Source organism: Vespula vulgaris, chromosome 14 (assembly GCF_905475345.1).
Source record: "Vespula vulgaris chromosome 14, iyVesVulg1.1, whole genome shotgun sequence".
Taxonomy (NCBI): domain Eukaryota; kingdom Metazoa; phylum Arthropoda; class Insecta; order Hymenoptera; family Vespidae; genus Vespula; species Vespula vulgaris.
This window is the reverse complement of record NC_066599.1, coordinates 2,050,339-2,064,012: the sequence shown is the minus strand read 5'-3', so window position 1 is coordinate 2,064,012 and position 13,674 is coordinate 2,050,339. Positions and strand designations below refer to the sequence as shown.

Below are 13,674 nucleotides of genomic sequence, written 5' to 3'. Positions count from 1 at the left end.
GTGATCAGTTCTACCGCGGATCCGACGTCGGATAGACGAACGTAAGGATTGACGCACGAGACCGATTCACGCGAAAGAGAAAGAGAGAGAATGAGAGAGAGAGAGAGAGAGAGAGAGATTCTTCTACGATCTTCGGAGGGCTACGTTACGAGCTATTCGAAGACAAGAGACGTTTTAACGGGAGGGTAGGATCGATAAAGAGAAAGAGAGAGAGAGAGAGAGAGAGAGAGAGTGAAGGAAGAAGAAACGCGTGAGAAAATGTACCACCATGAGTAATATATATAAATATATGTACACATCCTATTTTGTATGATCTTTCAAACGTAACTCAACAGTTTTATTCATAGAGATATATCTAAAAAAAAAAGAAAGAAAGAAAAACTCACGATCTATAATCTTCGAACGTATCTATCTACTTTTTTTTTTTTTTTTTTTTTAATTAAACGAGAATGAACAACGAACTTAAATGATGAACTACAAATCAAAATTAATCAACTAAAAATCCATTCAATCGATTATCGCGTTTACATCGAATCGAAGCTACGAAAGAATAGAATGAATGAGAAAGAAAAGAAAAGAAAGAAAAAAAAGAAAGAAAGAAAGAAAGAAAAGAAGAAAAAGAAAAAAAAATATTATCTGGAGTATAACCCAGGTAAATTTATTTACTTAAAATTAAATCGATCTCGATCAGACTCTCGATAGAAATCGAGTCTCGTGGTGCTTAGTCGGATGGGAAAGAGCGCAAATGTCGAAGGAAGTTGGCTAACATAAATCGGAGTCGAGTTCAAAGCGGGCCTGCCTGCCTGCCTGCCTGCCTGCCTACCTACCTACCTCTCCGACGTACGTACTTACGTACATACGTACATACGTACCTATCGTACCTATTCTACGTACCATACGTAAGTATCGTACGTATCGTACTTACGAACGGATCGTCGCTCTATTGAATCGCTACCGTGTGCGTTTCGCAACGCATAATCTACGATCGGGTCGTCCTGCCTACGTCCTCGATATTATCGCGAGGAAAGAGTAGTAAGCGCACGAGCGCACGAGCGCACGAGCGCACAAACCCGAGCCCGAGTCGAGGCAAACCGAGAACTCGCGCATTGTGATTCGTGGCACGCGAAAGAAGGAGAGACACTTCCAACGCAGCGCGCGTCCAACTTCCAGCACGGACCTTTTTATCCTCCCCCTCCCCCTCCCCCTCCCCCTCCCTATCATTCCCTCTCACTCCCTCTTAGCTTTTTCCCCTTCTCATTTCCCCTCCATCTTCTCTTTCTCCTCTTCCTCCGGTCTTCTCCTCGAGAAAACGTTATCTTCGCACGACGCGAGTCTACGAGTCTAGACGACTATCGTCACCGATCGAGAGAAAAACTTTAAAAACATTTGGAATCTTTGATTCGTAAACGTTACTCGAATGTTTAATCGTTAATGCTACGATTAAATTTCTCATATGATCTCTTTTCTTTTTTTGCATTAAGCGTTTACGCGGATCGATATATACGATAGATATAGTAATCAGTTGGACACGTATATACGAGATGTTACAGATAAAACGTTTCATAGATAAATTATTGAATCGATAAAGCAAGGAACGTTATTTCGATTGAAAATGTTAGTTTAGTACGGTGGACTTTAATCGAGGTGCAAAGAAATAGATATTAATACAATATAAAGAAATAGTGTATTCGTTCTCTCGTTCGGTAACGTTGTATGGTAACTGTTCTGGCATCTTTTGAAATATGTATATCTATACACACGCACAAATATATAGACACACACATATATATATATATACACATAGTTTGAATGGAATTTTAGAATATGTATAATAGTCTCTTACAGATTTCTTTTATTAACTAAATGAAGTGTCACGTGACAGAGATGATCTCATAGCGCAAAGGATAAACATAAAAGATTTAGTAGAGGACAAACGAACGAACGAACGAACGAATCGAATATAACGCTTGTTTATTTACGTGGTTACCCGCGAGAAAGACCTAAGCTGATCCCTCTAGTATTCTCCCTATTATTCTATTCTTCTTCCTTCTCGGTGAAAGCAACGATCGTGTCGGCGAGAGTCTTCCTAATAAACCCGATTACGACGTAACGCTCGCGTGGAACTCATCGCGACGAAACTTTCGCGGGGTTAAAGGTAAGTCTTGGTGAATAGTATTGGAAATACTATTACGTTAACTTTCATTGTTCAAACATTTTCACTCGCGTTCTAACGTTTAACATTTTTCTTCTTTTAAATCTACGGTAATTTAAATCTACGATAATACCTACTAACCGTGAATAATAATCATTCGGTATAACTTTAAATCATACATTTAATATTTCTAATGAGAGGTTATGTCGGATTTTATATTTACATATTAATATAATAGTATTTCTTTTATTTTTACGTCATTATCCTCAACGTTCAATTGTTTAAATAATAATTTCTCTCGGATGCTAAGTTTAATATCTTTTTTTTCTTCACCGAGGTTTTAAATCTACGATAAATAGAAACCGTGAATTATAATCATCCGGTGTAACTTTATATAATGTCTACAATTTAATATTTCCAATGAGAAGTTATGAAGATTTTATATTGAATATTAATATAGTAATATTTCTTTTATCTTTACGTCATCGTGATAATGATCATTATTTATATACAAATATATTCAATATAATATAATACAAATGTATCTAAAATAATTATCAAACGTAACTTAACTACATTAATAATTATACATAAATACTAATATATATATATATTTATATTTATATAAAATAATTATAAATATGATTAAAAAACAATTAGAATCGACTACAATACAATATAACAAAAACACTGAATTAATCATTTTTTGCATCATTGTAACACATAACGTATGATATAATATTTTACACGTTATATCGTAGCGTCTAGTTATTTTTTTTTTGTTTCTTTTTTTATAACGTATATAGCGATAATAACACACAATAAATATATAGATATTGTTCGGAACGATTCGTTTTCGAGTGAAACTCTTCTGAGATCGAGAAAATCGGCAGTAGCTCGAGGACGTGGTTGCGAAATGCGATCGTTTCGAAGAGATCGGCCGCGTTCGCGTTAGACGCGAGGTCGCGACACGTTGCACGAAGAAGTCGGCTGTCTTTGGTTGCGCAGGACGGCCGCGGCCGAATGCTAAAGACCGATCCTCAAGGGCGCAGCACGATCCGTTCCTCGATCTCGTCCCTCGATCACGCTCGGGCGTGAATTGGGCCACCTCGTACGTGTACACGACGTTTTGCATCTTTTTATTTCCTAAGTACTTACTTACATGCTTACTTGCCTAGCTATTTCAAAGATTCATGAAAAAGAGAGAGACAGAGAGAGAGAGAGAGAGAGAGAAGAAAAAAGAAACGATAGATCGAGGTAATAGAATCTATCGATCCTTTCATAGATGAAAAAAGATTTATAGGACTCGTAAAACGTATTCGAGAACTCGATTTGGGCAACCACGTGGGTTTGGGCGTTTCCGCCAAAGCAGGCTCGTAAATCCAAAACAATTTATACGATCTATGTGATAGTACGCGTTTTCCTTCTCGGTGTCTCTAAAGTCTTAACGTTTCTCGTGTCGCCAAATTCGTCTTGGTGTCCGATCTTCCGTACTGATCGAGAACGCGCTAGTACGTGACAACCATAAATGTTCGTTGCTCTAGCGCAGCGAAAGTGACTTCTTTAGCTGCTTTTAAAAGAACACAGAGACAGACAGATAGAAAGAGAGAGAGAGAAAGAAAAAAAGAAAGAAAAAAAAAAGAAAAAAGATTTGGAAGGGACAACGATCGTCTGAAAAGTAAAAATCCTACATAACAGATCTGTCCATTTTCTTTTCTTTTCTTCTCACATTTTTTGTTTTCTTTTAATCGTAAAAGCAAATAAAAAAAAAAGGAAAGAAAATAGGAGAAAAGAGAGGAAAAAAAGTCGATTCGATTGGATTCGATTCTAAGGATTTCAACGATATATACCGTGCATTACCGGATCGGATTATTCCGATTCCACTTTGCGAGATATATCCGGCGCTGTTGGTCGGTCCCTATCGTGGAATCTATTTGCAGCGCCGGCATTTAAATGGCCGGCAATTAGGGAACGTAATAGCGGCAGTTAAGAAGCGCGTCGCACCACGAAGTTGGTAACTAAACCGCCTTGCAGTGCTGTGCCGTAGAAAGAAACGTGCAGGAAAAAGAAAGAGAGAGAAAGAAAGAGAAAGAGAGAAAAAGAGGGAGAGAGAGAGAGAGAGAGAGAGAGAGAAGGAAAAGAGAACTACTCTTGGATTCTTGTCGTGTGTTAACACGCGCCACCTTATACCCGAGCTAATGTCACTTTATGAGAGAGCTAATTGTACGGGGAAAGATATCGCGAAGAGATTGGGTCCATAATCGAGTTTACGGCGCTCTTAGCGCGAGTACACTCATCAGAGAGGACTTATCCCGCCTGCCATCTTCGACCGGACCGACCTTCCCCTTGGCTATTTGCCGACTTTGCGACTTCTTACCATCTCACACTCTCTCTCTTTTTCTCTTTCTCTCTGTCTTTTTTATTTTTTTTCCTCTTTTTTTCTCATCTCTTTCCCCATTTTTATCCCACTCCTTGACTACACATGATTTTTCTTTCTCTTTCTTTCTCTCTTCCTTTCATTTTTTTTTTTTCGAAAATAAGTAGGTAAGAATTTGTCTCCATTTATATTTTATCGCATTCGAAGTATTAGAATATCTATTCGTATCTGTTAAAAGGGATATATATACATGTTCTTTTAATTTCGTTAGAACTGATATCCATTTTTGACACCGCAGAGATTTCTTGAAAAAGTGAAACAAGAAAATTTAGCACGATCTTTATATATATATATATGTATATTTCTTTCTTTTTCTGTCTACATACGAAAGCAAAGTATAAGCTTGACGGCGCTCGACGTTCCCTGAAAGTTTGCGTAATCTTTTGAAATTGGCTCTCGAATCGATAGAGCAAGTACGATTCACAACGACGACGACGACGACGACGACGACGATGACGAGTAGGACAACTACCACGACAAGTTTGGTGCTCATGAGAGTGTGTTAGCTCGTTTCGAAGGAATGGTGAACGATTGGTAGACCGAATTCTTTGAGAAGGTGGACATTAAAGCGACCTACCGGATTGTCCTTCCATTTGCAACGAAGAAACGAGACTCTTGGTGTAAAGTCGATATATTTTTACGAGAAGGTGACCGAGAAAGCAACGCGAACGCGTATTTCGAATGAAAAACATATACATATGATAGAGAGAGATACAGATAGAGATAGAGATAGAGGTAAAGATAGAAATAGAGATAGAAATAGAGACAGAAGAAAAAAAAGAGAGAGGGGAGAGGAAGGTAAGAAGTCAAGAGAAGAAGAAAAAAAAAACAGAGGAAAGAACGAACCGGTCGACTAATCTGTCGATCGTGACGAGAATTTCTAATCGGACTCGAGGAAATTGCCGGTTTGTGCCGTTCCAAGTGCGTCGCCTTGTTCCTCTTTAAAAAAATCCAATCGATCGATCTATCTATCTATTTATCTATCTATCTATCTATCTATCTATCTATCAAAGGTATTTTCGAACGTAAGTTGGTATTCGCGAATAGTATTCGGATTCGAAGTACGATACGATCTTTGAAAATTAATAGAAACTACCAGAGAAAGAGATTTGATTCTATTTTCTTTTTCTTCCTTTTTTTTTATCTTCTTTTTTCTATCTCATTTGAATATTTCACGGTAGACGTATCTTTTTAGTAGAATAAATTATTTAGTAAGCCATACTAACGTTTTATCTTATCAAACAAATACTATGTAACGATGGATATGGATACGGATTTCTTTGAAGAGTTAAAAAAAGAAGAAAAAAAAAGAAAAGAAAAAGAAATTGTCGCACGAAAAAAGAAAAAGGAAAGAACCAGAAGAAATCGGTGAACGATTCGAATACATTATAATTTCACTTGGTAGATCGTAAAAGTCGACTCTCGTCGGCGGAAGTTTCGCGTTCCAGTAACTAAGTGCCTTTTCGAATCGTCGCGCCGGAAATGTCAGTACCACGTCGAATTTACGGGAGCTTCGAAGTGCCGAAACAAAATGCGCTTTCATTCTATGGAGAGAACTCTCTCTGTCTTTCTCTCTATGCTCGCGTGAAAACGTTTTGGGCCATGCCGTTATTTTGCAACAACAACGAACGAACGAACGAACGAACGAACGAATGAACGAACGAACGAACGAACGAACGAACGAAAGCCTTTTGTAGCATCTTTTGACGTCCTCGAAGGAAAAGAGTCGCGGCCTCATTGTCGAACGATGAATAACCGAAGCTCCCTCTGAATCACGCCTGCCTTTTTTATTTTCTTTTTTTCCTCTTTTTCTTTTTCTCTTTTTTTTTACGACCAAGCAAGAGAGAGAAGTAGAGGTAGAGGTAGAGAGCCGACAAATTTTGAGTCTCCTGCATAATTCGCACCACGAAAAACAATGGACGGGCTCTCCTCTATTTGCATGATAAACGCGATTTCGAATCTGTGTTTGTGCGTGTATGTGTGCGAGAGAGAGAGAGAGAGAGAGAGAGAGAGAGAGAGAGAGAGAGAGAGAGAAAGAGAGTGTAAGAAAAAAAGAGAAGGAGAATGATTCTTTTGCGAATTGGTGCAGGGCTCTTCGTTCACGTAAATATTCAAACGAACCCTGCCTTGCCTCTTCTTCTCTCACTCTTTTCGCTCTTTCGGCCTTCGGACGACCTGGCTTTCGTTTATTTTAACGCTTGTGAGAAATAAAAGGAAGGAGAGAAAGAGAGAGAGAGAGGGAGAAACAGAGAGACGACGACGAACGTGGAATTCGGACGCCACCCGAAAACGACGACATTCGGTCTCGAAACAGGGACGCATCGTTCTCCTTCTTTACTTTTTACTCATCCTTTTTTTTCCTTTCTTTTTTTTTGTAATTAATTAATTAATCTTGTAGAAAAAAAAAACATTTAATTCTTGAGTCAATTCTAAGGAAAAACTTTCGGGAAATTAAGATTAATTTTTAATAATAATAATTAAAAAAAAAAAAAGAACAAAAAAAATGTAATACGAAAAATATAACATGAATTACTTGGGATTATTTCGATTCGCGTAATAAATATTTCGAGCCTGTTGAAGAGGATCCAAGGTAGGATCATATTTTCTGTCTTTCGTATATTTGGAGAACGGGAGTCGCGTTCCTCGTGGCACCAAAAATGGAAGAAGTTCGAGGGAAAGATCCGGAGCGCGCATCTTCCCAAAGAGAAGGGATAACGTGGCCGAAGAAACGATACTGTGGAAAGAGGAGGGAGAAAGGGGAGGAGGGAGGGAGGAAGGTTCTCTTCTCCTCTCTTTCTCGATGTTACGCAGAGAATTCGAGGCAGTCGTTAGTATGCTAATGAGCGTCTCTCGTTTCTTATCCCGAAGAGTCGCGCGCCCGCGCACGAGCTAAATTATTTTAAATATTTCCGAATCTCCAGGCGCGCTTAACTCTTACTCTTTTTATTTTTCACGAGTCGATTCCCTTTGAGATCTAGAAATAGTCCCGTTTAGATCTATCACATAGTCGAGATTCGTACGTCGTATATCTTCTTTTTTTTTTCTTCATCTTCCGTTCGCAAATTATTTTTCGATTAAATTTTATTTCCCGTTTCAAATCATCTCTGCTCGTTCGTTAAGCGCCGAGCGAGATGTATTATTATTTGACATTATTTCAACCGAATCAAAATGTTTCTCTAGTAGAATTTTCTTTTATAAAAACAATCACGTGTTAATCCTATATACGTATAGAAAAGAAAACGAAACAAAATATCGTAATATTTACTCGAAGATATGTATTTGAAGATATAGATAATATTTATTTAACGATAACTCTATTTTATAAAAAAGAGAGTAGAGCTAAGGAAGGGAGGTAGGGGATGGAGATTACGAAGAGAAAATGAAAAGAACGCGTGAGAGAATCTTTTTTAAAGGGTCTTCCAACTATTTCTGACTCCGAGCTTTTTCTCTCGATATCAGGAGCACTCTTTCTCTCTCTTGAATGGCGCCGTTATATATCTCACGATAAGATCGAAACGTTGGGAGGACCCGTGTCTCGCGTTTCGAGTATTCTCGTGTCAGTGTGCGTACGTGTTTCTGTGTTTGTGTCTTACGTTTTTACACGCGCTCCCGCGACAATATTAATTTCGAGTATACTCGCATTCGTTTATATAATCACGATTCATATCTTTGATTATTTTTTGTTGTTTTTTCTTCTTCCTTTTCTTTTTGCTTTTCTTTTCTCTCTTCTTTTTATATTCCTCCGAGCACGAAAGCACACTTAGCGAATTCGGACCAACGTTTACTAAAAACTATTTCAATGTTTCCCCCTTAATAAAACTTTCTGTACGAAAGAAATACGTACGCAACTTGGCAACTTGAAAATCGTACATCGTTTCTCGTTCGAATTTCGAAATAAAGGATCCTTCTTTCGATTTGACTTTATCCGAGAAAAAAGAAAAGGAAAAAAGAGAGAAGAAGAAGAAGAAAAAAAGAAACGACGTCGGGAGTTAAATAAGAATCGTATTATATACATGCATACATACGTACACACATATACATACGAGAATGGACCAAATGGGAACGGCGCGTTTACGGTAGCGAAAGTGAGATTCTCCGCGTTTGCAAAAGTGCAAAGGGTAATTGTACAATGTTACCATATTTACGCAACACACAGACATTCGTTCGTTCTACTATTACGAAGATGCTTACACGGTGTTGTTGTTGCTATTATTATTACTATTATTATTATTATTATTGTTGTTGTCCGGGTTGAACAAATTTAAGAGTATGTACTTATGAGAAAGGTTATTGGTCTTAGAAAAAGAAACCAGACAAGAGAGCAAAAAAAAGACACAAAAAGAAAACGAGAGAAACAAAAAGAGAGAAAGAGAGAGAGAGAGAGAGAGAGAGAGAGAGAGAGAAAGAGTCTAATTTAACCTAAAACGTCTTTTATCTCTTCGTCTTTCGGATTTTTCTAGTCGAAAAGAATCGAACGCACGCGATAGCTACGACTAAACGAAGTAGAAGTAATAGTACTAGTAGTCGATGAAGAAGAAGAAGAAGAAGACGAAGAAGAAGAAGAAGACGAAGAAGAAGAAGAAGAAGAAGAAGAAGAAGAAGAGGAAGAAGACGACGACGGATACAGACCATTGCCCGTTGTTGCCTTAATGAGGTCCAATTACTATCGGATGGGTCACTTAGTATGCGGTACCGATATTCTCTCGACGGTGTACCACATTAGTGGGACGAGAGCAAGGGTCAACACCCTTCGAAGAAATAAACCTGGCCTAACGAGACTCTCTCGATGGTTTTCCTCTTCCTCTCTTCTAGTCGATATCGATACGAGTTTACTGGGCCTGCGTTTCACCTGTCTGCGACCTATCCTATTTCGTCCTCCATCAAAGATGAACTTTGATCCCTTCGGATATCTAATTCTTCTACATTGATTGAATTTTTTTCGTGATTTCTTCCAAGCTCAAAGATTTTTTTTTTCTTTTTTTTTGATATGTAAAGTAAATCATCGAGGTATCTCCTGTTTGCTCTTTTTCTTTTTTTTTTTAACTTCTCTTTTCGTTTTTTATCATTCTCTCTCTCTCTCTCTCTCTCTCTCTCTCTCTGTTTTCTTCTTTTTGTTTGTTTTAATTTATCGTCGAAAAGGAAAATTTGGCTAAACGGACTTCTTTCCTTCGATTTTCATTCTTTCTTTTTTTTCTTGTTGGTATTTTTTCGTTTTTTCTTTTTCTTTTCTTCTCTCTTTCTCTCTCTTTTCTTTCTTTTTTTTAACTTTCACCGAGAAGGAAAGGAGCTTATTAACCTTCGTTCCTCCTTTTAAAAACTGGAGTGCCAGGCGGACAGCGAGTTTTGTCGGACCGCCCGTCGTGCTTTACGATTTCGAGAGGAACGAAACTTGGAGTATAAATCGCATAGAAACGATCGTCGATGTGACAGTGGCAGCTGCGCGTGCCTAAAATCACTACTACGCTGTATGTGTGTGTGTATATATATATATGCATACATGCACTATCCTTCTTTTACTCTTAAAAAAGAAAAAATCGAAAGAAAAAAAAAAAAAAAAATAGAAAATTATAAGAAAAGTAAAAGTATAAGAACGTCAGCAATGAATATTCTAACGTTTTAATTGACGTATATTGCCACTTTCGCGAAATTTCTTCCTTCTATTTCGGTCGAACGTAGAATTTATTTACGATCGATAGTACGTGATATCGTGCCTATCTCGTCGGACAAACGGAACTCGATGTCGCAGTAGTTCGAGCGTGCAATTAACCAGACCGCGAGCGCCTCTATACGCAGGGTGAGTCACTTAACAAATAATTATATCTGTAGATATCCGGATGTTTATGTATAAGAACGATATTATGACTTAATACATATATGTATATTTATATGTATGTGTGTATATATGTATATATATGCATACATGCTGTGTGTTCGTGTATATATATATATATATATATATATATATATATATATTATCTTTAATTCAATAAAACGTTTTTTTCCCCACTTAATAAATTTTCTAATAAAATTTATACTCATTATCGCAATATCAATTATTAATGTAATCGCTTGGAATGCTCTCTTTATTGCTTTATTTACTTACTTTCAGCGTAGCTAAGTGACTCAACCTGCATAAATCGTTCGTCGATTTTCCCACAAATTAAGTTAATCGGTGTGTATGTGTCGAGTTAGTGTGCGATTAATTTGACGTGTAGCGAAGAATAATATTAGAGAAGACAAAAAAACAAAATGAAACAAAACAAAAGGGAAAACAAAAAAAAGAAGGAAATAATGGGAAATCGATTTTTCTTTTAAGAAATTTTCTCACCTTACAACCCTCGCATGTGAAAGCACCGAAATGAAAACCTGCTGCTGGCTCACCACAGACCTTGCACTGTTGGTTCATCTGCAATTATAGAAATTATGTTACTCGAAGGATATAGAACGAACGCACGCATACTCATTCATACATACATACATACATACACACATATATACATATACACATATATTATATATATATAAACGCGCGCGTCAGTGAGCTCTGCTTGTTTCATCCTTGGCTTAGGATAAAGAGTTAGAAGATAGGGGTAGGGTGGGGTAGAGTAGGGTGGAGTGGGGTGGGATGAGGTAGCGCCGTCGAACCGGTTTTCTACGTTCGCTTTGATTTTTATTCCTCCCACAATATCTCTCACGGATGTTCAATCTCGAATTGGCGCGTACATACGCGAGGAAAAATAACAGCAACGTGATTTTCACGTCGATCACAAACCTCCTCCTCTTCTTCTTCTTGTTCTTTTTTTTTCTTCTTCTACTTCTTCCGTCTACTAGAAAAGGCTGACGCAAGTCGACTCGTAATCAAAGCGACGTACGTATCGGTCAGAAAGAGAGACAGATAAAGATAGATGGATAGAGGTGAGGAGAGAGAGGGAGAAGGGAGAGGGAAAGAGATTGACTATTTTTCGAACGTTCGAGTTACGTAAAAATGACTGGCATCGTGCATCCGCAACGAGAAACGAAACGCATCTATATAACGAGTAGAAATAATAGTTCGAGTTAGGATAATAACGCTTTCATTTTTCAACTGTTAACGTTATTATTCAGTATTTCCTTCTTTGAAGTTTAACGCCTTTTTTTTATACTCGATCCTTATTTATCGATGTACCGAGTTATCGACGTGTAATTTAGTTTCTAATAATTCAATCGAATAATACGCGATGCTCTTTCATTCTGACTTGCAAAAATTATGCACGTGGTTTGGAGTCGGCTCTTGTCACCAAATTGTTTTATCGTCGCTCAATCAATATTCCTTCGAATCCGCAAAAACGATTCGTTTATTATCGAAAATCATAAATTATTAAATAAAGACATTATTCCTTTCTCATAATCCTTCTTTTTTGTCTTCCCTCTCTCCCCTTTTTCTTTCGTCATAAGCCTCAATACGCAATTTTTCTCGGCCGATCCTAGCTACATTATTATCTTCTTCCATCATCTTTTTCAACTCGTAAAACTGGCCGCCGATTCGACTTCTATTTTTAAAGATACAACGTAGGTATCTCCGAAAACATCGATATTAATTTCGTCGATAAAAAATAAGAAAAAAAAAGAAGAGGAAAAAAAAAAAGAAATGTGATCGTAAAGTGTCTCCCACGCGAAAAGCGTCGAAGATGTCCTCGAGTAAAAAATATTCTCTCTCTCTCTTATCCATCGAAACCTTTTTTTTTTCTATCATTTACAAACGACGAACAACAGATGGGCACCGAGTCCGAGGCTTCTCTATCGGTCTACTCGTCGTATAAACGCGCGCTAGTTAATGGATCTTCTAGTTAAAATTTATCGACAAAGAAGCAACGGAACGCTTTTCACCTCTTCCTCTTCGATCGGGCAACCAACCGACGCTGACGAAGAGGATCGGGAAGTCCTCTCGACTTAGGCCATTAGTAGTCGGCTCTTCTTCTCCTTCTTCCTCTTCTTCTTCTTCTTCTTCTTCTTTTTCTTCATCGTTCAGTACCGTTCGGTCTCTTACTCGCTTTTCTAACGATCGAACCGAAACGCATGGTACCGAACGATCCGACCTATCATAAATCAGCGCTATCTCGTCGAACGCTGCCATCTGCACTCTCGCTGGACTCTAGAGTGTCACAAAGGTCTATAATGCCGGCACCTTCTCCTGAGTGTTCTCAGTCAAACCAACTCGCTCGTTTTTTTTCTTTTTTTTTTCTCTCATTTTTTTAACCCCCTCCCCTCCTTCACCCACCTTTTTTTTCTTTTCGAATTTTTCCTTTCAATCAAGTTCACTGAAAAAAATGTTTTGTCAAATTTTCTTTTCTTTTTTCATCTTTTTATTACTTTTTCTTTCTTTCTTTCTTTCTTTCTTTTTTGTCTTCTTTTTTTTTCGTTCATCGAGTCGAATCGGCGTTGATCGATTAATCAATTCAAGTGAAAATTTCGATTCAACGTGGGAAAATGATAAGCAAATGCGTTTCATTTAAATCCTTTCTCTACTTTAATATCTTGGAATGCGTTTCCTCAAATCGAATCGACGTTAATCAATTCGTAGAAATGTTGAAATCTTAATCAAAGCGAGGAAAATTATAAGCAAACGCGTTTCACTCGATCATTTTTCTTGTTTAATCTGTTGGAATTTAATGTCTTGTCAACTTGAGCCGACATTAATCAACCAATAAAAATGTTAAAATTGTAATCAATATGTGAAAATGATAAGCGAATACGTTTCTCTTAATCCTTTTCCTTTTTTTAATCCTTTCGAATGCGTTTTATCAACGAGAATCGACATTAATCAATTCATAAAAAAAAAAAAAAAGAAATAAAAAGTAAAGAAAAAAATGATAATCAACTATTATAAATATAAAAGTGCAAGAAGGTTTCCAAGGTTCATTAATCGAAATGCTTATACAGAGGGAAACGTAAAGGAGAAATATATTTCAGGTATCGTAATTGTCGAGAAGGGAAAGGAACAAAAGGCTACCGAGCCGAGCATCGTTTGTCTACTACAAGAAATATTTTAACGAGAATTTAGAACGACGTGTAATTAGAGCAGGCTTGCTTCAACCATACTGTTTTT

General features: G+C 37.4%; 1 protein-coding gene across 3 annotated transcripts in view; it reads right to left on the bottom strand.

The window, feature by feature from the left end:
• Positions 1-13,674, bottom strand: part of LOC127068921 (zygotic gap protein knirps-like) — a 32,951-nt gene that overhangs the window by 9,283 nt on the left and 9,994 nt on the right. The window contains exon 2 of one of the 3 annotated variants that reach the window (XM_051005349.1): positions 10,918-10,995. In XM_051005349.1, the coding sequence (XP_050861306.1) occupies positions 10,918-10,995 (78 nt within the window). Of the gene's footprint in view, positions 1-925; positions 1,193-10,202; positions 10,476-10,917; positions 10,996-13,674 lie in introns of those variants that run through there. The other 2 variants (XM_051005352.1, XM_051005350.1) reach the window with 2 other exon arrangements.